The sequence below is a fragment of the Drosophila rhopaloa genome, unplaced genomic scaffold (genome assembly GCF_018152115.1).
Source record: "Drosophila rhopaloa isolate 14029-0021.01 unplaced genomic scaffold, ASM1815211v1 contig_47, whole genome shotgun sequence".
Taxonomy (NCBI): domain Eukaryota; kingdom Metazoa; phylum Arthropoda; class Insecta; order Diptera; family Drosophilidae; genus Drosophila; species Drosophila rhopaloa.
In genome coordinates, this window is record NW_025335142.1 from 2,110,666 (window position 1) to 2,136,194 (window position 25,529).

General features: G+C 41.6%; 5 protein-coding genes across 8 annotated transcripts; 2 read left to right on the top strand and 3 right to left on the bottom strand.

The window, feature by feature from the left end:
* The first annotated feature begins 171 nt into the window (after nucleotides 1-171).
* On the top strand, nucleotides 172-2,053 carry LOC108054066 (28S ribosomal protein S31, mitochondrial). The gene is made up of 3 exons (XM_017136819.1): nucleotides 172-289; nucleotides 365-829; nucleotides 1,363-2,053. Exons 1-3 carry the CDS (start codon nucleotides 252-254, stop codon nucleotides 1,997-1,999), a joined length of 1,140 nt encoding a protein of 379 aa, XP_016992308.1. The 5' UTR covers nucleotides 172-251; the 3' UTR covers nucleotides 2,000-2,053.
* Nucleotides 2,004-8,172, bottom strand: LOC108054065 (E3 ubiquitin-protein ligase mind-bomb). 2 transcript variants are annotated; one of them, XM_017136817.2, is made up of 4 exons: nucleotides 7,727-8,172; nucleotides 4,476-5,708; nucleotides 2,471-4,411; nucleotides 2,004-2,321 (listed from the first exon to the last, which is right to left on the bottom strand). In XM_017136817.2, the coding sequence occupies exons 1-4, from the start codon at nucleotides 8,036-8,038 to the stop codon at nucleotides 2,181-2,183; spliced, it is 3,627 nt and encodes a 1,208-aa protein (XP_016992306.1). In that variant the 5' UTR covers nucleotides 8,039-8,172; the 3' UTR covers nucleotides 2,004-2,180. The 2 variants fall into 2 exon arrangements, with proteins under 2 accessions (XP_016992306.1, XP_016992307.1); XM_017136818.2 differs by lacking the exon at nucleotides 7,727-8,172 and adding an exon at nucleotides 5,786-5,836.
* Nucleotides 8,173-8,551: 379 nt separating this feature from the next.
* On the bottom strand, nucleotides 8,552-16,613 carry LOC108054064. Its single transcript, XM_017136816.2, has 6 exons — nucleotides 16,533-16,613; nucleotides 16,361-16,467; nucleotides 15,479-16,296; nucleotides 9,613-15,217; nucleotides 9,088-9,543; nucleotides 8,552-8,853 (listed from the first exon to the last, which is right to left on the bottom strand). The coding sequence occupies exons 1-6, from the start codon at nucleotides 16,557-16,559 to the stop codon at nucleotides 8,616-8,618; spliced, it is 7,251 nt and encodes a 2,416-aa protein (XP_016992305.2). The 5' UTR covers nucleotides 16,560-16,613; the 3' UTR covers nucleotides 8,552-8,615.
* A 629-nt stretch (nucleotides 16,614-17,242) lies between these two features.
* Nucleotides 17,243-18,626, bottom strand: LOC108054062 (hydroxyacylglutathione hydrolase, mitochondrial). 3 transcript variants are annotated; one of them, XM_017136814.2, is made up of 2 exons: nucleotides 18,566-18,626; nucleotides 17,243-18,186 (listed from the first exon to the last, which is right to left on the bottom strand). In XM_017136814.2, the coding sequence occupies exon 2, from the start codon at nucleotides 18,152-18,154 to the stop codon at nucleotides 17,339-17,341; it is 816 nt and encodes a 271-aa protein (XP_016992303.2). In that variant the 5' UTR covers nucleotides 18,155-18,186; nucleotides 18,566-18,626; the 3' UTR covers nucleotides 17,243-17,338. The 3 variants fall into 3 exon arrangements, with proteins under 3 accessions (XP_016992303.2, XP_016992300.2, XP_016992302.2); XM_017136811.2 differs by having other exon boundaries at nucleotides 18,312-18,614; XM_017136813.2 differs by having other exon boundaries at nucleotides 18,420-18,612.
* Nucleotides 18,627-19,156: 530 nt separating this feature from the next.
* On the top strand, nucleotides 19,157-20,221 carry LOC108054063. The gene has a single exon (XM_017136815.2). It carries the CDS (start codon nucleotides 19,172-19,174, stop codon nucleotides 20,183-20,185), a length of 1,014 nt encoding a protein of 337 aa, XP_016992304.2. The 5' UTR covers nucleotides 19,157-19,171; the 3' UTR covers nucleotides 20,186-20,221.
* The last annotated feature ends 5,308 nt before the right edge of the window (nucleotides 20,222-25,529 follow it).

The following is a 25,529-nucleotide window of genomic DNA, read 5'->3' on the forward strand; positions in this document are numbered from 1 at the left end:
ACAAATTTTGAAATAAACATAATTTTATTACTTGATACATAAGTTATAGAATTTTAAAATATTTTGAATTCAGTTTTTTAACTAATAGAATTAATTATTAATCACTTGATTTTTAAAATAAAAATAAAGTTCAGCAGTATATTAGCCCATAATAATTGTACACATCTGGCAACGCTCTGCCTGATTGTTGTTACGCGAGCGATTTTTGTGGTTTTTATTTCTATTTAAATTAATCAAAGAAATTGACTAGAATGTTGGCTCTACGCAGCGCCCAGAGGTTGGGCTTACGGTAGGATAAAAGTCTAAACATATAAAACAATTACGAATCACTCACCTAATCGCTTTTCTTTCTCTCCCGCTGCAGCTCCATCCTGCCGGCTGCCTACAAAAACGTGGGATTGGTCAGCTACTCCTCCTCGCAGTCGAAAAACGACGATGGATACTCCTCCTCAGACGATGAGAAGCCGAAGAAAAAGAAGGATAAGCCCGTGAAGAAGAGTGATGAGCCTGCGGAGACTGCGGCTCAGCGTTTGAACCGCTTACTGGGCACCATGCAGGCCACAGATCAGCTATCCGCATCCGATTTTCCTCGTCCTGGCGATGAGAACCGGAGACGTAGGGAGGTCCAAAAGCAGGAGATCGCTTCCAAGAATGTCCTGACCGCGGCAAAGAACATTGCCAGCATGCTGGGCACCAGTGAGAGCGACAAGAAGCAGACGGAGTCTGAGCTGCTTGCCAAACTGCTGGGTCATGGCAGTGAATCCGCGCCAGCAGCGGCAGGAGAGGGTCAGACGACAGCTCCTGCTGGCGATAAGGAACTCAATCTGAGGTGAACACAAATTTAACAAATTTAATCTGGCTTTAAATTAAAGTTATCTGGGGTGGCGATGAATGCTCTTTAGTTACTGATCTTTCATCTGTTCTCTTTTATTTCCTATTGTACCCACTTGTTGTTGGGATGATTTATAACCAGTGTTTTATCAAATTTATCTTCACTTAAGCAAAAGTATGGCGTTTGGATCGCTTAAACAGCTAGGCTAGTTTCGCCATAGAATTATTGTTGTTTATCATTAAGAGGATTGAATCAAGTTAAAAACGTTCAGAGATTAAGAATAATATTTTTTAAGGCGAAACACCTTTTGATTTAATAACCCTAATTAGTGAAATATTGTAAATCAATTTTTAAAGTTCTTGGGTTTTTTGAGATAAATAAAATTTAGGCTTAAGTAAAAATTTTACTGTGTGACCCAGATTAAGTTAGTTAAGTTTGAATTAGGTGACACCAAATTTGTTTTCCGACCAGTTTTTCTCAAAAAAACCTTATAACCTTATTGATGACCATTATTTTTCGATCTTCTACAGCGAACTGATTGTAGGCATGAAGATCGATCGTCGCCAGCAGCCGCCGCAGGTTGAGCAGACTCGCGGGGAGTATGTGCGTCGCTCGTTGGCTTCCAGAGCCAAGTCACAGGGCAGGGATGGTTACCATCAGCGGCCACAGAGGCAAGTCAAACGGGAGGCTGAATCCTTTACAGGCAGCGTTAATCTCTACGGCGGAGAACCGCTGGGTATCTTCAAGGATACCCAGCTGCCGAACTCCACCGACATCCTTTCCACTTGGTCGCAGCTAAGCGAGCGAGAGCTGAGCCTTCAGGCCGCCCATCCGCCGGCGAACTACTTTGAACAGATGGTCCTGTGGACAGATGAGAGCAAAGTCTGGCGCTTCCCCATTAACAACGAGCAGGATTGGGCAGACGAGGTGAACGTAGACTTCTCGGAGCACATCTTCCTCGAACAGCATTTGGAGGAGTGGTGTCCCAACAAGGGCCCCGTCCGTCACTTCATGGAGCTTGTCTGCGTCGGCCTGTCTAAGAACCCCTACGTGACCGCCCAGGAGAAGAAGGATCACATCCTGTGGTTCCGCGACTATTTCGAGGCCAAGAAGGACATACTCAGGGACCTGATTAGCAAGGAGCCGGGCAAAAGTATTTCCGCTTAATGTCTTTGTTTGAATATTTGTTAAAAATATATTTTTGCTTTATAAGACCATCGATATATAGTTATATATATGATATTGTGTAGATATATTGTGTGTGTATAAGAATGTGAGTCCGTTAAATATCCTAATACTTCGAAGGCTGTGCAGGCTGTGCGCGGAATGTGTGAGCCGGAAAGGGGCTTCAGAAGAGCAGGATGCGTTTCTCCACCGTCTTGCGGCAGATGGGACAGCCTTCGATCTGGTCGCCGCACATCTGGCACGTGCCGTGGCCACATAGGAAGACCATGTTCTTGATCCGATCGAAGCAGACAGGGCACATGGTCTGGTAATAGAAATATTCATATTTAGTCAGATAAAATAGCATTTGTGTCCTTAAAAAAGGCAAATATAGGTATATATAGTAAGTTAACTATAAGGAAACGGTGCTTAAATTGAATGTATCGCTTCATAAAATAATTTTTTGGCACCCACCTGCTCTTTAATGTCCTGCAACTGCTGCTTCAACTTCTGCACATCGTCCATTTGGAAGTTGTTGACATTGGATGGTGCCACCATCACACTTCCAGCTGCTGTCAGATTCGAGACATTTGAAGAGGCTGCTGCAGCGGCCAGCAAATTGTTCTGGCTATTTAATTGATTGCTGCTGCCCGCAACTGGCGTCACCACAGTGTTGTTCATGGCCACACTGTGTCCGGATGCATTGGCACAGGCTGCTGCCGCTGCTGCTGCCTCCATGAACCGATCCTCGGGAATTGGCAATCCCACGGGAGCCACTCCTCCGGATGCCACAGTGACCTTTTCCGGCCGACCGATTCCTCCGCAGCAGAGACTGAATGACAGGATCTCATCGATTTGGGTACGGCAGAGAACGCACTTCTTCATCAGAGCACTGCAGTGCTCACATGCAACCATGTGACCGCAAGGCCGGAAGAAAACAGCTGCCCTGCGATCCGAGCAAACCAGACACTCGTCGATCTTCTCGCGCGAAGATACGGTCTCCCGGCAGATGAGGCATTTCTTTACCCTCGGAGCGCAGGTCTCGCAGCAACTGACATGGCCACAGGGCTTAAACACCGTATCCCGCTTGGCATCCGAGCATACCAGACACTCATCCAGACTGGCTGTCGATTTCGGGGGATCCTCGTGCAGAGACTGGCTCATTTCGTTGGCGATACCATTAAGCGCTAATATGGCGGATGAGGAGGCGGTGGGGAAGGTGGATGAGGCAGCCATGCTGGTCAGCGGCAAACTGGCTGACGAGGACTGATTCAGAGTACCACTGGCTGCTCTTGCCCTGGCATTTGAGCTTGTGCCAGCCACATTACCGGGCAATTCGGAGTCGTCGGTTTTCCTTTCATTGTAGCACTTGACCAGCGTCTTGCACAGATTGGGATCCGGGCACAGATCTAGTGGCGTCTGCTGCTTACGGTTCTTTAAAGTCAAATCGGCTCCATTGGCAGCCAAGAAGCAGGCAATCGAAGCGGAGGCCTTTTTGTTATTGGCATTCCTCAGACCCATTAAAAGCTTTCCGAATCCCTCCACATCCTGAAGCTGCTTGAGCTGCGAAAGAGTATGATGTCTAAGGGCTTCGTGCAGCGGAGTATCTCCATCCTTATCCGGTATGTTTAGATCAGCGCCATCCTGCACCAATAGCTTGACAATCTGGACGTGTTGACGCTCCACCGCAAGATGAAGAGCCGTCTGGAGATTCACATTTTGCCTGTCCATGTTAGCCTTACCCATATGCACGAGAAGTTCGGCGATCTCAACGTGATTGTTGAGTGCTGCCAAGTGCAGAGCCGTGTAGCCATCGTCCTTCTTTTCCTCAACGATCCAAGGACGGTTTGTTTTGGTCAGCAGGATCTTCATGGCGCTGGGATTACCCTTGAGAGCAGCGTGATGCAACGCGTTGAAGCCATTGTTGTTGTTAAGCGTTATGTCAGCCCCGAAGTCAAGCAGCAGGGAGAGCATCTCGTCGTGCTCCTTGGAGATGGCATCGTGGAGAGGTGTATCGCCCTCGGAATCCTGCAAACTGGGATGGCAACCAAGCGTGAGCAGCGTCTTCACCACGTTTAAATGACCCTTATTCACGGCAATGTGCAGAGACGTTTGCCTTCGCTTATTGCGGGCATTCAAATCTGCACCAGCTTTGGCCAAAATCTCGATAACCGCCGCCTCGTCCCCGAAGGCGGCATGGTGGACAGCGCGATCTCCGTCCTTGTCCTCAATCTCCACGTCAACGGCGTGGCGCAGTAGCACCTGGATCACCTCGATATGGCCATTTTGGCTGGCTGCCTGGAGAGCCGTATGTCCGGCAAATACTCCATTCACATTCACATCCGGCCCAGAACTGGGCGAAGCACTGGACGTGGAAGGTTGAGCTGCTCCGGCCAAGTACTCCTCGCAACGAGCCTAAAACGCGAAGACATTTGTTTTATTTATAATCATTTAAATTTAGATTGAACCTTTTACTCACCGCAAATCCATTGGCTGCTGCCTTGACGAACTCCTCGGTGGCATCCCCGGAGACATTCGGTTCGAACAGCTTCTTGAGAATGGCCGAGAGCCGTTCGCCACTGGGAATCACCGGCGCACAGCCCCCGTCAGAGGCCGTCGATGAGGCCACTTTGCAAACAGCCAGGGGATTGTAGGTCCACGACGTGTTGCCCACCTCCACCTTGAGGTCGTTATCATGGTAGACCTGTTGCACACGTCCGATCTTGCCCAGCGTCAGCTGCATGGCATCAGCCCACTCGCCATGGCCACGCTGCAGATTCTTAATGCTCTCCACATCCGAACAAATCTTGACTATGTCGCCCACCTGGAACTCCGGTGGTGCGGTGGTGGGCGAAGATACTTTAGTGAGGACAGCAGGGTTAAAGGTCCAGCGATTGCCGGAATTGTATGCCACCACAATGTCGTGATCCTCATCGATGCCCACAACCATTCCCGCGTTGCTCAGGCACTCAAACATGCCATCGGTCCAGCCGCCATGGCCATGCTGAAGAGATTGAACGATTTCCAGGTCCAGATCCACTGTGACCTTGTCGCCGATCTGGAAGCCATGCGGTCCCTTGCCTGGTCCGTTTTCGCCTAGGAGTGGCAGGTGATCCCGGTAAACATTACTACCTTTGGCGTCGTTTACCACCTTGAGATCCGCCATTCCCTCGAAGCCCACACGATACAGATTCTTGGAGCCATTGTCCCAGATTACATAGGCAGCGGATCTTGGCGAGGCCGAGGACCAGTCCTGGATTTCGTTGACCTTGCCGCGCCGACCAACTCCGCCGTCTTGGTCTTCCCACTGCCAATCCACGCCGCGAACCACACGGGCTCCCGGAAAAATGCCTCTGGCTAGCACTTTCTTTGACTTCCGACGCGGTTCCAGCATGGTTCGCTCTCCACCTGGGGTGGTGATCCTGTAGAAACGATGTCTCAGGTGATGCTTATCTCCGTGGTAGCAGATGGAACACAGATCGTAGTTGATGCACTCGGCACACTTCCAGCGGATACCGAAGATCGGTTGTTGGCGGCAAGTGTCGCACATGGTGCCTTCGTGTTTCACGCCAGTGGGTGCACTGTCCAGGATGCGAAGATCATACGCTCCGGCGCAGCGATAGTTGGCAGCAGTGCCATTGTCCCAGACCACCACTACCTCCTCGGCGGACTCGAAATTGCGCACGGTTCCCACGTGTCCTTCGCCGCCATCCTGTAAAAAAAGGATGAGAAAAATATTGCATTAGTGGGTCAATCTTCCGATTTTTCATTGCGTAAGCTAAAACCCACGCTGATTAAGATGCGAAAGTTGTAGCTAAAGTGCATAATAGCAACTAACAAAGTGTTAAGGTAGGCAATCGCTACAAATTCATTTGGTTATCTCTCTAAGGGATCAACGAGTCGGGAAATAACATTAACAAAGCTTAAGGGAACGAAGGTTCGCATACAAAATTAAAATTATTAATTTTTTCAGGAATACAGTAAATATTGGCTGACACCCACTTAATAAGTTAAGTTTTTAAATTACAGGGTCAAATTCTATAAAAAATAGCATCTTAAGGCAGGCTTGCACCTTGTTGGCGCCCAAAACCTGATTTTTTTCTGGAATTTATTTCTTGGAAAGTATGGTAGGTGTGGGAATAAAATTTTAGCCAGTTGAAGGGTACAGTTTATTGAAGCTACACAATTTTTTTGAGTGCGATCCAAGCGAAGGGGGGAGGGGGAGTACCGAACAATGGTGGCATGTCCGCGAAAAACTCGTCCTCATGGCGGATTTTTTGGAATATTAAGAAATAATCTGAAACGCAAAAAACGAATATATTCTTAATCTGTACACTTGCTCGCATGGCTTGAACTAGGATAATTAAAAAAACATAAAAAATGCAAAAATTATGAGCTTTTGAAAAAAAAATCGGTTTTTTCCTCATTTTTTCGTTACTTATTATTTTTTTAAATAAACAATTTTTAATATTTTTAAAAGATCCTAGTCTATACCATGCACATACTTCTGAGGAACATGTATAAAAAATTTCATGACGATTGCTCAATTTTTGCGGCTTGTACGACTTCCGCCAACTCGGAAAACATGGTTTCGAGAAAAACGCGTTTGAAAATTTTCACTATAATGGCAACGCGCTTGACACCGGTCCACCAAACGGCCGATAACTTTCGTAATTCAAGAGATTTCGACTTGAAATTTTAGGAGAGTAAAATTAAAACATGTATGTATCCGAAACTGCAAAAAAAAAATTTTGATTTTTTTGACTTCACAAGGTACAAGCCTGCCTTAAGAAATCTAAAAGTAATAAATAAAACTATTTTGGAAATGATATGCACAAGAATTAGTCATATGTGTGTACCAGGCGAATGAATAGACGTTGTTGGCTTGAGTATTTGATTACATTTTATGATTCATGTATGACACTTATTCTTTACTAAACCAATTAAAATACATATTTTTGGCACGTTTTTGCGGAAATAACTTTATCTTGATTTAGTTTTTATATTTTTTAAATAGTTTTTCCGGATATTAGCGAACACTCTTTGAAGCCATGACCCACATGCATTTTGTCAATTAAAGCAAATTCGAACTTGTTGAAAATATATTTTAACATATATGTTAACAAATTAAAAATAATTTACTTTTGAGATATTACAAAAATATTTTAGCTTCTTTGTTTTTTAAAATTTTTGGACCACAAATACATATAAACATAAAAGAACAACTAAATTTAAAAGCAAACAAATTTGTATCTTTAAATTCAAATAAACTTCTTTAAGTTATTAATTTTACAAAATTTATAATTAATTTTTTTAATTTAAAGGAAAATATTTAAAATATAACTATAAGATTTCTTATTAAACACCTTAAATTTAAAAAAAATATATAAGTTAAATGATTTAAAAGATGTATTGTACTTTAGTCTCATTTTAAATGTAATGAATGCAATTTATTTGTGAATATCAAAAAACTCTTAAATTTAATTTGGTCAGTGTATCGAAAGGGGACTAAATGTATGTACATATGTATGTATGAAAGTATACACACTTTCTAGGATCATTCAAGTCCATCGCAATTCTGGAGAAAACGCGAAAAGAGAAACTTGACTAGTTTGGCAAGATGTCTAGAATGGACTCTCGGCGGTGTGCAATTAAAGCAAATTGATCGGTCAATTGAGAAGGGGAGAGTTTTTCACTGAAACCAGAACCAGAAGACTTGACCCTCCTCACCTGTTTGTTCCACTTCCAGTCTGGTCCGCGGATCACCCTTGCGCCCACGCCCTCCATGGAAAATCGTCGGACGACGGCGGCCGCTGAGCTCGTTGCCACGCCCCCTGCCCCTGTTGAGGAGGAGGTGGTGCCACCCGGACCTCCGCCACCTGCAATTGATGACCCACCCCCGCCCCCCGTTGCACTGCTCACTACTACACCCACAGCCGTAGTGTTGGTGTTGCTATTGCTGTTGGTGTTCGTTGGTGCTCCACTGGCATTTGCCGCGTTTGTCGAGTCCTTGGCCGTCGATAAGGTGGCCGCACACGACATTTTACCACTCCGCAAGGTCCTTCGGCGGGTGGACACACTTTTTCACGGTTTATTCCACTATTTCGTTGTGGTCTTCGCGTTGAAAATCGAAACAGCAGAGCCACGGAATTTTACAACCTGCTATGTGACCGTTCCTGCGCAAACGATAGATTCCATACGATTTTTTAGATTAAAGGTGAAACCAAAATATTTAAACTCTGGTCACTCTTGTCCGCACAATGGGCCGATGTGCCTTGAATCAGTAACAGAAAATTGTTAAACAAAATAAATTCTAGGAAATAATATAAAAATATTAAACCAATACGAGGGTTGCTATATATTGCAATTAAAATTTGAATAAACATATATATAAAATATATTAAATCAAACCAACAGAAAAAACTTGACCGTAGCTGTGAATATATTATATTTTGTTTTATTATTACTTTATAATTTAAAATAATAATAAAGTTATTATCTGAATACATTTTTTTATATTATAAAAAGTCTCAAATAGTAAAAACCAAGTACCTATAAACGCAAATAAAACAATTTTATTAATTTATACATGAGTAAAGTAAGGGTTTGTCCGACATATTTAAGTTTTAAGGTACTGCTCAGGATCGGTGAGAAATGCTTCCAGGAAAGCAATTCCTTTTGGTAGATACTGAATGTTTTCGTTGAAGAGATGTAGTTCTGGGCGCAAAATGTCTCTGAAGGAAACCTCCTTGATATTGATAATTTCCACTAGGAAGCTGGTTTTCTCGAGGCGAACAATTGGATCGTCTTCTATACATTTTCGCACGGTCTTCCTTACAACAGTGCGATTCGCATCCCTGGAAAGAAAGGTTTATATAATGTTTTCGTTCAATAAATTTAATTTTTCTCTGGACTTGGGTTTGAATGTCTTAAAGAGAGCGCTAATATTTAAATTTAAAAAATTAATAATTTAGCGTTTTACTCATTTCAATATAAAGAGATCTACCTTATGGAGTCTATAATAATATATTTCATTTCCAATTATGTTTTGAAAAATTGGTTGAACTTCAAGTTTTCTAAAAAGCACTTACCGTTGGAGCCTCGCCTTTTTCTCCGTCAGAACGGTCATCAATTCGTGGAACATTCGCTTAATCTCTACAACACTCTGATCAATGCGAAGAAGAAACTTCAAAAAAGCTGGCTCGTCGCTGCCTTCGATAGCGTCGGTGAGATTCAGGGGTAGCTTGAGACTAAGTTGGAAGTCCAGGAAGTAGTCACTCGCTGACCATCGTTCCTTTGAAGTGGGCACCGCATTATCCACTTCAATTGAGCATACTTGGATGGCTGACTCCTCCACCAAGTCCAAGGTTTTGTAATTAACCACAATTCGAAACGTGGTTAGCAGCCGATGGTAAAATATGAATTGCTGGGAGACCTTGCGCTGAAAGTCGAAGATCCAGTTTGGCTGTTGCTCGGCCAGCAAACTTTTGAGGTGGCCAAAAAAGGACTTGGCAGGTTTGATTGTAGCCTTTTGTTGACCGTTTAGTCTAATTAAAAAGCAGATAAGTTTTATAAATATTTTAAAACTTAAAATAATTTCAATATCAAGTTCTTACCTCTTGCATTGTTCTAGGAGCGCCGCTTTGTTCCACGCTATCAGCTCCTCTTCTACTCTCGTCTGATCCACCGAATCGTCGATGTCCTGGCACCTGGACAGCCGGGCCTGCTCCTCGATCTCCCAGTACAGCTTAACCTCCTTCCAAGTTGGTTTATTCCTTAAAAGACGCAGTCGCTTCCGTTCCCTTGAAAATTCCCACTCGGTCTGATGTGGCAGGAAAAAGGAATCTGTGATGAGCTTAGTTTCGCTCAAGGACTGATTGCAGTTGCCGCACTTCTTGCATGAGCCGCTGCTGCCGGCTATAACCACTGCATCTGTCTGCCCCTCGCAGAGTTCTGGCTGTGGTTGCGGCTCCTCTTGATCCTCTTCCTCGACATCGTCGTCCGTTTCCTCGGCCAGCGTGGAAACCAAACTGAGCCTCTCGTTGTCTATCTGATTGTGTTGGCCCTTCTCCTCTTTATTCAAATCTTCCATGCCTGCGAAGATGGTGGTGTCGCCAGTGAGATTGATGAACTTTGTATTCGTTGCGGCAAAGCTCTTAAAGGTTCTATCGTTGGAGCTGCCACTCTTCCTTTCGTTGGACTTGCGCTGCTCCTGGAAGTAATTGGTCACATCCGAGATGGTTATGGGCTTATCCTCAAGCTCTGTGACAAACACTGATTTCCGTGGCAACTCCAGTATATTTAGAGAGCTCTTTTTATTTAACTCAGTCATTGCAGGGTGATAATCCCTCACTGGTTGAACCGACGCGTCCAACTGATATTCCGCAAAGGTCCTGAGGGATTTATCTGCGCCTGGTTCCAGTTTAATTTTTGTCATCGGCATCTCCCAAGCATTTTCCTGGTCCTCTTCCATTTCCATATCCATGTTGCTGTCCACGATGATCTTTGTGTGTTGCTTTTTGGACTCTGGAAGATTGGGTGTGAGATGTGAGGACAAGCGCTTCATCTGGGTGTGACTTTTCGGAGTTCCACTCCCTGTCGCGTCCGCCTCTAAATCCATCTTCTCTGGCTGGTACATGGAAAACTGTTTTCTCTGAGGTTGCATACGTTGTTTTTCGTGAATAGGGGTTTTGCACATCATTTCCTGATCCTCGAATTCAGTCAAGGACATTCCAGGCGTGTAAGTAGACAATTGTTTGATTCTAGATGCTGTTCTCGTATTGGGCAATGGAGTGATTTCTTTAAAGTCGGCATCCTTCATCGTGTTTTTGGGACTTTGGAGGTCCAGTGATTCAGACATAACTATGGTTTGATGAGGCCTGTAAGTGGAAGCAACCTCTCTCTCTTCCTTTTGCTCGGATTTTTTAAAAATATAATCCTTAAGTGTTCGCAAAACTCCTTTTGGTTTTTCTAACTTTTCGGAAACCTGCTCCACAGTTGTAGGGTTACTTAATGTGTCAGTTTCCTCATCCTCTTCCATGGGCTCTGATAAAAGCAAAGTGTGCCTTCTAAAGGATGGAGCTGATGAAGCCGGAATATTTTTTGGGTGAGCAGGTGCCACGGGCAAGTCTTCTTCGATGGGTTGTGCGCTGGCAAGGGTTGCTCTTGATTTCCGCGATATCTCTGCTTCCTTCGGTTCCACATCCTCGTCAATGAGCTCCGATAAAACCATTGTATTCCTAGATTTATTTTTGGATTTTTCGGTAGGTAGTGGAACTACCTCCTTTTCAATATTTCTGGACTTAGTTTTGGATTCCTCATGGTGATGATATGTGATATCATCTTCCTCAATGGGCTCCTGAACAACCAAAGTGTGTCTTGTTTTGGAAGTCGTATATCGAGAAGAGTGGAATAAGTTGTTGGGTTCGAAATGTGCTTCACTGTTATGATTGTTTGTGGATTTATTATAGACACTGGGATCTTCTTCAATTGGTTCTGCCATAATAAGCGTATGTCTGGCTTTAAATTTTAGCGGTCGTGCTGAAATATCCTCTGTTCCGGCTCCAAAATCCTCCTGAATGGGCTCATGTGTTAGTAGAGTGTTTCTTGGCTTCTGTTGTTGGTGGGGGCCGTTGAAATGATTTATTGGTTTAATGCGTTCCGCATCTGCTTCTACAGGCTCCGCCAATTGAAAAGTATCTCCCGATTTGGTAAATCGATGTCCAGATTTTTGGTTAGTACTGGAAGATATTTCTTTTTCAATAGGTTCTTCAAATTGCTGAATAAATCTGGGTTTAAACGAAGGCTGTTGCTTTTGATTTTCCATTCGATTGAATAACTCCAAATCCTCTTCGATTGGTTCTGCATTAAGAAGAGTTTGGCGGGTAGATTTTGCTTCTACATTAATTGGTTCCTCAACCAGCTGAGTGTTTCTATTTTTAAGCCGAGAATGTTGCGTAAGCTTATTATGAACTTCCGAATCTTCCTCAATGGGCTCTGCCAAAAGCAGAGTTTGGCGAGATTTGGATGGTTGGCCCCAGCTTTTAATTGCAGCTTCCTCCTTGGATTCTTCCATAAAATCAATACGTTTTCTTGTTTGATTATTATAGTAAGCTGTTGACTTTTGCTCATCCTCATCTTCCTCAATGGGTTCTGCCATAAGGAGAGTTTGGCGAGATTTGGATTGTTGGCCCCTGCTTATAGTCGCGGAACGCTCAATGGACTCTTCTACAAAATCAATACGTTTTCTTGATTGATCATTATGGTAAGCTATTGACTTATGCTCATCCTCATCTTCCTCAATGGGCTCTGCCATAAGAAGAGTTTGCCGAGATTTGGATGGTTGGCCCCTACTATTAATGGACTTTTCCGCAACATCATTATGTTTTCTTGATTGATCATTATGGTAAGCTATTGATTTTTGCTCCCCCACATCTTCCTCTATGGGCTCTGCCATATGAAGAGTTTGGCGAGATTTGGATGGTTGGCCCCAGCTTTTAATTGCAGCTTGCTCCTTGGATTCTTCCATAAAATCAATACGTTTTCTTGTTTGATTATTACAGTAAGCTGTTGACTTTTGCTCATCCTCATCTTCCTCAATGGGCTCTGCCATAAGAAGAGTTTGGCGAGTTTTAAATGGTTGGCCCCTACTATTAATGGGCTTTTCCGCAACATCATTACGTTTTCTTGATTGATCATTATGGTAAGCTATTGATTTTTGCTTCCCCTCATCTTCCTCTATGGGCTCTGCCATAAGGAGAGTTTGACGAGATTTGGATGGTTGGCCAACGTTTTTAATTGGCGCTTGCACAGTCGAGTCTTCCATAAATTCAATACGTTTTCTTGAGTGCGAATCCTGGTAAACTATTGACTTTTCCACCCCCATATCTTCCTCTATGGGCTCTGCTATAAAGATAGTTTGGCGAGATTTGGACGGTTGGCCAACGTTTTCAAAAGTCCTTTCCTGAATAGATTCTTCCATAAACTCTGTCTGTCTTGACTTCGAATGAGACTGGTAGTTTTTGCTATTAATAGTCTTATGCACCTCTTCTTCAATGGGTTCTGACATCATAAGAGTGGGTCTCGATTTCGAGGACTTATTGGTTGTGGCACTTTTAGACACTTCTTCGATAAGCTGCTCCTTATTTTGATCCAAAGGTCTCACCTCCCACACATCTTCGTCTATTGGTTCTGACATTAAAAGAGTGTGTCTCGATTTTGAAGTTGAAGAACCCGTCTCGTTAGTTTGCATGTTGAACGATTTAAGCCCTGGCTGTCCAACATCTTCTTCAATGGGTTCCGACATGATGAGCGTCTGTCTTGGCTTGAATCTGTGCTGTCCATATGCATTATCCTCCTTTCCGGCCGCCAATTCATCATCAATTGGCTCATGCATAAGAAGAGTGTTTCTCGATTTCAAGCGAGACTTTTGTTGGCGTTGCTCCGTGGGATGATGTTCGGCAAATGTTTCTTCAATTGGCTCAGACATAAGTAATGTGGCCATAGCCTTCTGACGCTGCGGAACAGTTGATCTATCAATAGTTTTGTGCCTTAATATTGATTTATTCTTGGGCAGTGAAGGACACCCCTCCTCCTCTATTGCTTCCGAAATAGTAACTTGCCTGGATTTTAAGCTGGGATGGTCAATCCGTTCAGCGTGCGCCTCCTCTTCTATGGGTACGCCTAAAAGAAGCGTATGTCTTGACTTAATATTTTTGACCTGAACTTGTGAATCTGCTATAGTACAGCCCGTGTCCTCTTCCATGGGTTCCTCTAACAGAAGAGTCTGTCTGGGTTTGGATTTGTTTCCTTGATGCGTAAAAATGTTGTTAGGTAAATTCTTGCCTGGGTTTATTTTGTCCTCCTCCAGATCTTCTGCAAAATGAAGAGATTTTCTTTTCGAATCAAAAAGTTGTCCCTCTTTTATATTACTGCCCATTTCCTCATCCATTGGCACTCCCAAAAGCAAAGTAACCCTGACGTTGGATTTTTTTTCTTGGGGCGGACAGATTTTTGGAGGTAACGTTTTGCTTGGGTTCACTTCTTCCTCTTCCACAGGTTCAGCTAAATGCAAAGTTCTTCTTTTAGAATTAAAAACAGGCGGATTCCTTATATCAATTTCCATTTCCTCTTCCATTGGTTCCTCCAATAACAGGGTTTGCCTTGGTTTGGATTTTTCTTTAGGAGCAACGACTTGCAAAGGTAGCATGTTACTACGGTTTTCGTTCTCCTCTTCCACAGGTTCTGCTAAGTAGAGAGTGTGGTTGCCTTTGGATTGACTCTTTTCTACAGGAGCAGCGGCTGGCTTTAAGTGCAGATCCTTTAAAGGACTTATGATGTCCTCTTCCATGCTTTCCTGCATCAGAAGAGTCTCCCTGCGCTTTGTCTTAGTGCAGGCCCAAACTTTGCCTTGCTGATTCGTATTTCGCTCGTTATTGGTGGATTTCTCATAGAAAATCTTTTCTGTTGTTACCGCAACCTCACTTCTGACGTGCATAGATTTCGTGGCTTCCTGATCCATGGATTCATTAAGATGCAAGGTTCGACGAATAGGGATACCAGGAAAATCAGACTGATCCTGCTGCAGTTCCTTAGTCACATTAATAGCCTTTTGAGGCATAGAGCTTGATATGGGATGAAAGTCCTGACTGCTTGTGGGATACTCTAAATTCAATTCGGAATTGTCGTAAGTGGTCTCCCTTCTCGTAGAGTTTTTGGAAGTATTTCTGGACTGCGTCTCATCGCCTAATCTTGCATGAGCCAGGAAGTTTGTGTTGTCCAACATCATCTCATCCGCCTGGGATAACCGATACTTTCGCTTGTCGTCCACCGCATTCAGCTTCTCCTTTTCCTTTCGAACTGGACTTAATTGCGCCGGCGACATGGTCATATTTTCACTGAAATTTAACGTTCCTCGCGGTTTGATGCTCCTTATGTCCTTCTTTGGACTGCAACTCTCCGTGGCTTCCGATTGCAGTCCATGCCAAAAACGATTTTGATTGGTCTTGCGATCTGTGGTTGGTGTTTTTGGACCATTGGGAAACAGTTGAATCTTTCCCGCCTCTAGCTCATCGTTAAGTTGACGAAAATTTATCTTCTTGCTTATGTTTTTGCCCACAATCATGTCGAATGGTATCAACATGGACTCATCTTTCATATACTTTATGGTGCTGTTGTTGCTGTCAAAGGAGCATGATGGTAAAGGATCCCGGTCCTCGGAAACTGGAAAATAAAGTGGCATATGTTAATTACAAGTTTATATCTTGCCTATTACAAATATTGAAAGGAAAGTCAAATTAATTATTCATCCACAATTTTTTTTTTACCTAAACTGTAAGTCAAACTTATTTATATTAGTCATTAGTTGTTTATTTTTGAAAACCAATCCAAAGCTATTAGCTTAAAAAATGTAAATTCCCTAATAAATGTACGATCTATCAAACTAATTATATTGGAATAAAATTTAAATTATACAAAACTTACCATTTAAAGGGCAGTCGAAGGATACGTCTACGGCGCAGTGTTGGGTTTTATTATTTTTATCCACAACCGTTTCCTCTAAATCCATAAAAAGTGATTTTTGGACTGGAGTCTTCTTCTCCTTTTCGTTAAACTCGCGCATTTCCCTATCCATGCTGTCGTCCTCGAGTTCCATAAAACTCTGCTGGGTTGGAACTTGAGGAGCTGCAGGAGTGGGAGCAAGAGCAGATGCTGCTGGAACAGGATCAGGTGGACCTGGAGCTGAGGTGGGCGCTGCTGAAGGAGGAGCGCGGAATCCCACTGGCGTGATGTCCATGAAGAAGTCCATTATTCCCTTTGCTGCTGGTGTATTTCCTTTTTTTTCTCTTTCAATGTCTGGCTGTTCAATAGAGGAATCTTCAATATTGCTGGGTTGCGTTTGGGTCCTGGTTATCAAAGAACCCGACATCAGATCCATAGTCTTGTCCATTACCCGATGATCGTAGAGACTATTTTGAAACACTTTGCGTTCCTCGGTGGACAGGCAGATGGAAACCATGGAGGAGGAAGCCTTCCTCTGGTTTTGCATCAGCTCGCAGGGCAACATAGTGACATCCACGCTGGTCTGGAAATTTAGGGTCAGGTCGACCTGTTCCCGTTCGCAGAGGCCGCGCAGAGGAACGTTCTCCTTGTCCGCATCCTCTGGTTTCTGCGATCCTGGTTTCGATCCTGATCCCGTACCCAAGGATCCTGACCTGGATCCCGTGCTGTCCTCGGCATTGTGTTCGGATACCTCATACGAGTCGTCCCAATGGTTGGTCTCCTTGGTGTTAACAAACTCTCTACAAGGAGGGTGGATATGGGTATATTATGCATATTGTGGCTGGATTCCCATACTGTACTTACCTCACGGACTTTTTGCCACTGAAACTGATGCGTCGCTTGATTTGTTGTTGTTTGGTCATTGTCGTTGTTATTGTCGTTTCATCTTCTTTCGGCGGCGCCTTGCGCAACTGCAAAATAGTGAAATAAATCTCTTTAGTTTGTATATTTAATTAGTTTATTTGGAAACACCCACGGAACTCCTGCGTTTGTTTGCATTCATCGCGCTGTTAAAATTGTTTTTAGTTTAAAATCTCATTGGACAGACGCCGCCAGTTTTGTGGGAATGGCAAAACAGAGATGCCAACTCGGTGGCGTAACACAATAAAGAAATACTAAAAAAATTTCAAAACAAAATTCAAATTTTCAAAAACAGCTACGTTAATTATAAATATTTGCATTAAGAAAATTTACATTTTTCTGACAAACAATTCTTTTTAGGGTATATATTTAAAATATATAACCGAAAAAAGTACTTCACCAATTTTAAGTAAGACACTAAGGCCTAAACGGTCGGGTCGGATAAAATAAATCTGTTGCAATTTGAATTTATACCTTTATTAAAGTGTAAACAAATTGAACTTATTTAACATTTAAAAAAGTTACAGGTAATTTATTACGAGCAATTTTATGAAGATTAAGAAAAATAGTTACTAGTTGTATAAGTATTTTAAATAACAATTTTTGAAAAAATGAATTCAGTACTATTATTATTGTTATAAATTTAATTAATGTTTTTACAAAGTGTGCAAGTGCTAATTGGGCTTAAAGCATTTCGAACTTACTAATATTGTTTCTAAAGTCCAGACTATAAGCTCATAAAATTTTAAAACCACTTGCTTAGATTGGGTTTGGCATTACTTTTCCACGTAGTGGACTTACATACATGTAATGGAAAAAACAAGGTTTGCATTTCACAAATACCGTTAATTTTATTAACCATTAAATCCAAAATTAAATCACAAGTTCTGAAACTATTAAGAAAGAAAAGCCAGGACAACACTAGGCTTTGAAGTTGTCCTTCTCCTTGCGTAGCTTGCCCATGGTGACGATGGGATCGGTGGCTCCTCCGGCGTGTTTCTGCACGGTGGCCTCGTGGACGCGCATGAACGGATTCCAGGACTTCTCCTCGCCAATGGTCGAAGGAACAGTGGGATCCTGGGAGGCGCGACGATGCTTGGCCCACTCGATGCGCTGCTGGATGACCTCGTTGTCCGGCTCCACGTGCCGGGCGAAGCTCATGTTCTGCAGCGTGTACTCGTGGCCACAGAAGACCTTTGTGTTGTCCGGCAGGGCGGAGAGCTTGGTGCACAGCGCCTCGTACATTTCCTCGGGAGTGCCCTCGAAGAAGCGTCCACATCCGCCCTGGAAAAGGGTGTCCCCGGTGAAGACGGCTCCCTCACCATTTCCCTCGCCCGCCGTGACATGGTAGCAAATGTGCCCGGTGGTGTGACAAGGCGTGGACAAGCACTTGACATTCAGGCTGCCGATGGTGAAGCTATCGTCCTGCTGCACCTTCTGGTTCAGGGCGCCAATGCGGTCATCGCCACCATAGACGTCCAGCTGCTTTTCCCACAGCTTCACCAACTTCTCATTGCCACCAGCATGATCCCAGTGGTGATGTGTGGTCAGAACCTTGCTGAGGGTCAGCTGATCCTCCTGTACCGTCTTGATGACCAGTTCGGGGTCCACGGGATCCACCACGGCAGCCTCACGTGTCTTTGCGTCCACGATCAAATACATATAGTTGTCCTGCAGGGCCGGCAGGATCTTGATCTCCATGCCCTCCAGTTTCACGGCCTCCGTAGTGCTATGCATGCCTCTCAAGCCAACTTTTCGCAGTTTTTGCACTGAAATGAGATAAAGGGTTTGACATTGAGTTTGACACAAAAAACAGGGAGCAGGGCAAACAGGCAATAAATGGAAATGCAGGACAAGAGATTAGATTAAGCACATATATACACAGATAGATTACGGTTGACGAGACTTGGACAGACGGGCACAGCCAGAAATCGTCTTCGAATTGCTCCAAAACCAGGGGAATCCGCCAGCCGCAGACACAATCGCAGATTGCTGGACGAACCTCGGAAGTAGGTGGCGGTCAACTGGGTCTCCACTGTGGTGGCCACGCTACGCCAGGCGGAGGCAAACATTGCTGATGATTCTTTTTTCTAGATTTGGCTAAAAGCGTGTGTGTGTTATATGAATTAATTATGGCAAACTAATTACAGTTGTTTTTTTTATCCAATTGCTCCGGATAAGCGAGAGTGACCGTTTGCAGGGCGGCTAATAATCGCATTGACGAAATGTGCTAAAATACAAAATGATATACCATAAATATACCAAATTGAATAGCTGGGACTAGACCCATGGCTCGAAAGCCAGGATAGGATACTAGCGCGGACTCAACCCATCGGAAATCCGTTAATTTTAAAACCGATAAATTGGTGATAAAAACAAATGGAATTTTAATATTATTTTATTTTATTCCTTTGTCAAGGGGTAACTCTAAGTTATACACCGGAACGATGCCATTATTGAAGTTAAAATAATAGAAGTATACATTTAAATATACATTCCTAGATCAAAAAAACCCATTCCTTGTTTGCAATATCCCTTGTTGAATTAAACTTGTATTATTTTAGATCGAGCGAATTAAATCCTGGTTGAATAGAAGCATTAATTAGAATCCGTTTGTAAGCCTTTAATAGTAGCCGAACCCTTAGAGCCTTAAAAATAATGTATAACTAATGGCAACCTAGTAAGCACCCTAAAAAGATGTCAAATAGGTTTGAACTTGTATTACAGTAGTTGCAGACATAAAATTACAGTCCAATGTCCGAGTCAACCGATCCGCACTGCTCCACCTCGAAGTCCAACCTGATCAAAGTGAATCATGTGGGTGTGACTGCGAAGATGCAGTCGCCATTGAAGAAGCTGCTGCCCCGGATGAGTTCCTCCAGCGATTCGGATATGTACCAGAACAGCCAGACCCAATACAACATGTTCAAGGACGTGGGCCGTGGAGAGATGACCGAGTCCACGGTGTCCGGTAGCTCCCCACACACTCTCTACCAGATGCACGCCGAACCGGGTAAAAGTCTACTGAATCATTCGAAGAGCAAGCCCCAAAGGATCGAGTTCCAGCGTTACTCAAAGAAGCGGCCACATGTGATCGTTCCCACAAGAGCGGCTCACAAGGGGAAGAGTCGTTCGAAGTCCCACAAAGCCTCGCAAGCGCAGAAGCCAAAGATGGGATTCCTGGCCCGTTTGTTCGAATCGCTGGACCAGATGTGCCAGTGCCACTCCCAAGGGCAAAAGTCCATCATCGACGATCTGCCGGAGCCGCAGTGGAATCGCAAGGAGGCCAGCCGGCACACCTGCATCGGCATCTATCCCTTTGAGCATGGATGCGCCGACTATCTGAGCACCACGGATACGCATCCGAAGATCAACTCAATTGTCCTGGCGGATCGAGCCACCACCTATGCCACCCATTTCTGGGCGGAACTGTTCGGACTGCTCCACATCGCCGTGGCCTTCGTGGTGGCCTTCATCCTGCAGAGCTACCGCTTTGTTCTGTACTCCCTAATCAACACCCTCATCGTCGGACTGCTCCACATGACCTCGGATTACATGTTGAAGCCCTTCCTGACCATGCTATTCAATGGTTACCTCCAGCCGCCTTTGATTTTCCTCTTCAACATCCTGTGTTCTGTGAGGGACATCCTGGAGCCGGTGGCCAGTACCCTGAACAACTTTATGAAGCCACTGGCCACCGTGGGAAATAGTTTTCGGCTGGTGGATGTCAACTACCGACAGATCCATAAACTGGCCAAAGAGGTTTGAGTTTGTTTTTCTTAGTTTGTTAAATTGTTACTGTTATGTTTTCGTTGTTTCTGAGTTTTATTAAAAAAAAATTAATTAATGATTTTAGTCCGTTTTTCTCCCTAATTTAAAAAATATCTTTTATACAATTTTTAAAATGCATATATCATCTTCTCTTAATTGTATTTAAGAACAAAGTGGACTTTTTCCCCTAGTAACTAGTGGAATTCCCTTAATAAGTTTCCTAAAGAAGTTCGTTTAATTTTCATTGTATTTTAAAACTTGATGTTCTGTTCCACTCGTTCCTCTTGAGGGCGGAGCTATTACAACCCCTAAAATTTCAACAAGTTCTTCCATCGACTTCCCCAACTCTTCAGCACTCCACACACAATATTACGCACATTTCAAAAAACAGATCGGATTACATTGTTTTTCTTGTTTCACAGAAGTGTAGTCATGGTGACACACCCCCCACCCCTCGGAAAAATTAAGGGTGAGTGCGGGGCTCAATTACGTTGAATGCAACATTTATGATTTATTTGCTCATTTTGCGGCAAGGGAAAGCATATGTCCGAAATAAAAAAATAAAAACTGCACTAATTGTGTCCCGCGGGAATTTTATTCCTTTGTGGTTAATCCGTTTACAATTTGGGGTACATCATGGCGTTTTTATGGGCACTCAGGTAAAATGTATTTTATAATTTATTTTAGAACTTTCAAGAAACTTACGAATATGCAAATATAAACATGTGTCACTCTTTTAAATAAAATAAAGTGCTTTTCTCGTTTCTCGTTTTTTATTAAATCTTAAAAAATTAAATTAAACGTTTTTTTTTTAATTTTGTAATGTTATTATACCCTTGCAGAGGGTATTATAATTTTGGTCAAAAGTGTGCAACGCAGTGAAGGAGGCATCTCCGACCCTATAAAGTATATATATTCTTGATCAGGATCACCTCCTGAGTTGATATAGCCATGTCCGTCTGTCCGTCTGTCCGTCTGTCCGTCTGTCTGTCCGTCTGTCCGTCTGTCTGTTTCTACGCAAACTAGTCTCTCAGTTTTAAAGCTATCGAGTTGAAACTTTGCACACAGCCTTCTTTCCTTTGCACGCAGTATATAAGTCGGAACGGCCGGGATCGGTCGACTATATCCTATAGCTGCCATATAACTGATTGATCGGAAATGCCATAACTTTCGTGTTTATAAAGTTAGGAAGTTGGGATTTTCTATGGGCTTTATATTTGGCCAGTCAATCCAACCTACCAAATTTCATAAGGATCGGCCGACTATATCCTATAGCTGCCATATAACTGATTGATCGGAAATGCCATAACTTTGGTGTTTGTAAAGTTAGAAAGTTGGGATTTTCTATGGGTTTTATATTTGGCCAATCAATCCGACCTACCAAATTTCATAAGGATCGGCCGACTATATCCTATAGCTGCCATATAACTGAACGATTCGAAATGCCATAACTTTGGTGTTTTTAAAGTTAGGAAGTTTGGATTTTTTATGAGTATTAAGAATGCATCATAGGAATAATTTTGGAGAATATAATTATAGAGTATTCTGCAAGGGTATATCAACTTCGGCTCCGCTCGAAGTTAGCTTTCCTTTCTTGTTTTTTTAATAAAAAAATTACTATCGCCTTATGCAATTTTTAATTTTTTTCCGATTCGGATTTTAAATATGTATCTGATTAGTTGTGTTAGAAAATTAATGTCTTTCCTTTTTTTAATTTTGTTCATTAACTTAAACATTAAAATTTTAATTTTGTAATAAGTAATAAGGTTAACTTTTGAATTAAAAATAATTATTTATCGCTCCATGAAATTAAAAAAAAACGAAAGTCTTCTTTTTCTGATTTGGATTTTAAGTAGACACCTACTTTTTAGTTGTGTTAAAAAATAAATGTCTCTCTAATTTTATTTTTGGTAATAAAGTTAAACATTAAAATTTAAAAAAAATAGGTATTTAAGAGTACCAAAATAATAAATACATACCTTTTTATAGTTCTTAATAATTCTTTCAAAGGAGTTTGGGTACCATTTGAAAACCAAGTTGTAAATGAATGGACGATCTTATCTCATCAACATCCCTTCATCTTCTTTATTTCCTGACCAAACAATTTCCTTGGAATGCTACCCATTATATTTAGCAAAAAGAAATCAATAAAACTGATCTACAAAAATGATGGCTATCAAGGGATTTAGTTTTCATTCCGGTTAAGTTTTTTTTCAATGGAATTCCCATTCAAAAGGTAAACACTGTAATCAATTATCATATTCAAATCTTCGCAGGTACCGTGCCGTATACAAATAGTTGGAGAGCATTAAGCGGAAAAGTTGCAGTTTTGTTATTTATCAGTTGAGTGGAGAAAGGAAACACCGGCGGAGCTTTCATTAATGAGAATAATGAGCTGGTTGCCAACTAAGGATCGTCTTTCATTGCACCCCTTTCCGAGTTCTGAATGGGGAACTGGACTCATAGGCACTCAGCCCGCCCAATTAGCTGTGGAAATTGTTTGGGCGTTCGAGTATCCCGGCATATGTTTGAAATTAACGGAGGAAACTCGCGAAGCATTGATTGATTTGCGTTACTAAGTGGCAGGGGAACATAGAACAGTTTTTCCTGGTTTTTCAGATTCTGAAGAGGATTGATTGGATTGTGTCGCGATGTCTACGAAAATATTTTCATTGCGCTACTGGCACAGTTTTCTAATCGTTCAACGAAATGTGAGATGTGGTTATGATAATTTTAAAAATAATTTTTTTGGTTAAAAAACAAAAATGTTTGTTATATTAAACATTTATTTTTTTTTAGCAGTTATTTAATGTCTATAAAAAATATTTATGTATCTTAAGCCAATTAAGGGTAAAATAGGATCGGTATTTTGTAACTAATATTTTGTAGATTATTTTTTATTAAATTTGTTTTTGAAAACCATATTTGTCTACTGCTATAAAATCCAAGGACGAAAAAAATAATTACCAGTTCTAATAACGCCTTTTAGGCAAGCTAAAAAGTACGCAATGTTTGTCCCAATTTTCTTGTTTCTAAATCTTATTAATTGGATTGTCTTGCGATGTCTCTATAAATACCTTTGTTTGCTACGCGTAATGCCCAAAACATTTTCGAGCTAAAGGTGCGAAAATCATTTGGCATCGCCAGACAAAACTCTCCCACACATAATCCCCGGTTGGCCCATTATTGTGTGATCGACAGGCGGATAAGGGAATCCTCCTCATGAATGGGAGCAGACAGAACAGCGACAAGGTGACACCTTACAAAACGCTTTGTTGGGAATTTCGGGATTACGGATGGTAAGCTGTTTTCTGGGCTGCTCTATTTTCTGGCCTGAAACTGGAATTTCGGGATTAACCGGGCAGGTTTTTCTCCTACTGGGATGATGACGTTTGCTAAAAATCCCAGAGCGTCCTGTCCCATTTTGCGAGAAGTTAAGCAATTTGTTGAACGTCGACAGGGAAACAATGTACTACAATGGAAAACCATTGAAAAACTATTGAAAACCGATGGGCTGGCCAGCCACAAATGGTTATGCAAGAAGTTACAAGTAAATACAACAATTTGAGAAGTATTCTTCAGATTTTCGTATGGAAAATTGAATAATAGTTGGAGATTATCGCAAAGTGCTTGAAAATTCTGGGTATTTGAGGATGTATTATAATTCTGGATGATGCAAAAAGTTGGAAGTAAGATGAAATGCGAGAAGAGCTACTTAAAAAGTATTAGCCAGGAAGTAGTTTTGGCTATAGAGTCTGGAGATTGGGATATGTTCAGATATCTTGAAATTACGAACAATGCTTATAAAGAAGTTATGCAAAAAATTTGAAAAAAGGAACAATACAAAATTTAAAATTGAATTAGAAATGGTATTTTTACTTTAGAAAACAAAAATGTTTTAAAAAAATTTTCCAAAATGCGAATATTAAATTTATCTAAATATAATCTAAAATAAATATATATAATAATATATAAATATATATACTTGGTAAATCATTTTGTGCTTAATGCAAATGAAATAATTATAAACCCATGCAATTCCAATCAAGTTTGAATATGCAAAACAAAAATTGTGTTTATCTTTACAATAATATTATCCTCACATGAATTTATTAAGATATAAAGCACTCAAATTTCCTAATTACCATCAACAAAATAATGTATTTCACAAGAAATAATTTATATCAATATTTATACTCCTTATCTCATATTTTCTATTATATTTACATTTCAACTTGGAGTGTATTTAAATGGTCTAATGCGAGTTGCATTCATGCGCTTGCATTATTTAAGAAACAGACACCAGACGCCCGAGGAAAAATTCAGCTTGGATCAGCTAAACACTATAGTGTGGGAACCAAAAGACGCGTTTGCACGAAGCTAAAAAATCGCAAAATAAAGCTTCGTTTGATTTGGCCTGGCAGCTTGCATGCGATCCCTAAGTCCTGCCACGTGATTTGAATAATGGAATTAGTTCGACTGAGATTACAATCCCTTCACTGCGGTCAATTAGAGGACACACCTATGCAAAAGGGAGTTGCCATGCAACAGCGGGGGTGCAGGGAAAAGTTTGCCACCTTTGCACAACCCTATCTTTGTCATTTGAAAATAAACAAGCTTAATGATAGTAATACAAAAAAACTATGTTATATTAAATTTTATGCATTCTTATATTAATTTTAAATAAAAATGAAAGTTAGTTTAAAAAAATGTCAAAAATATAAAAGCTATTTCGCAGTCAATCTTCACTTCAACATTTTTTAAATTTCAATTAACTTTAAAATGATAAAAAAAATCCTACCTAGGCATTTATTATTTATTTTATCTATTACAAAGAAATTCTAAGATCGAATCTAAATTACTGCAGTAAGTCAATATCAACTCAAAATACTAAATGATTAACAATATAAATACAATGACCGAAAGATATTTTTTGCTCAACATTCTATGCAAATAAATACGTAGAGTACATTTTTTTTTTAAATGTATAAAATGATTATGATTAAAAAGCTTAGATTTTGGTGTTTTAAAAAATCTTTTGAGACTAAATTTTCAGTTGTTTCAATCTGATTTGATAATGATTCTAGATTTAGATAATCTGGTAAGTGCAGGAAATAATAAAATTGAACAAACCTCAAGTAAGTGGCCCTAATCCGACTCACCTTTGCACCTGTGACTCAGTGCGATCCCATGATGGAAACAGAGGGGATATAAAGTTGTAATAATGTTCGGGGTGCTGATGATGTTTGGCTGTGACAAATCTGGGTTTTTGGGACTGCGTCGAGGGGATTTGCGAGTGTGACGAAATCGTCAACCCTCCCAATTTGATGCTTAATGAATT

Bases quoted from the DNA above. Each gene is read 5' to 3' on its own strand.
- LOC108054066 (XM_017136819.1), top strand. From the start codon at position 252: ATGTTGGCTCTACGCAGCGCCCAGAGGTTGGGCTTACG. The intron at 290-364 runs GTAGGATAAAAG...CTCCCGCTGCAG, and splicing joins GCCCAGAGGTTGGGCTTACG to CTCCATCCTGCCGGCTGCCT. The intron at 830-1,362 runs GTGAACACAAAT...GATCTTCTACAG, and splicing joins GATAAGGAACTCAATCTGAG to CGAACTGATTGTAGGCATGA.
- LOC108054065 (XM_017136817.2), bottom strand. From the start codon at position 8,038: ATGTCGTGTGCGGCCACCTTATCGACGGCCAAGGACTCGACAAACGCG. The intron at 5,709-7,726 runs GTGAGGAGGGTC...CTTTTTTTACAG, and splicing joins ACTGGAAGTGGAACAAACAG to GATGGCGGCGAAGGACACGT. The intron at 2,322-2,470 runs GTGGGTGCCAAA...TTCTATTACCAG, and splicing joins TGCAGGACATTAAAGAGCAG to ACCATGTGCCCTGTCTGCTT.
- LOC108054064 (XM_017136816.2), bottom strand. From the start codon at position 16,559: ATGAATGCAAACAAACGCAGGAGTTCC. The intron at 16,468-16,532 runs GTGGGTGTTTCC...ACTATTTTGCAG, and splicing joins CAAACAAACGCAGGAGTTCC to TTGCGCAAGGCGCCGCCGAA. The intron at 8,854-9,087 runs GTAAGTGCTTTT...CTTTCTTTCCAG, and splicing joins AAAAAGGCGAGGCTCCAACG to GGATGCGAATCGCACTGTTG.
- LOC108054062 (XM_017136811.2), bottom strand. From the start codon at position 18,489: ATGTTTGCCTCCGCCTGGCGTAGCGTGGCCACCACAGTGGAGACCCAG. The intron at 18,187-18,311 runs GTAATCTATCTG...ATCTCATTTCAG, and splicing joins CTGTCCAAGTCTCGTCAACC to TGCAAAAACTGCGAAAAGTT.
- LOC108054063 (XM_017136815.2), top strand. From the start codon at position 19,172: ATGTCCGAGTCAACCGATCCGCACTGCTCCACCTCGAAGTCCAACCTG.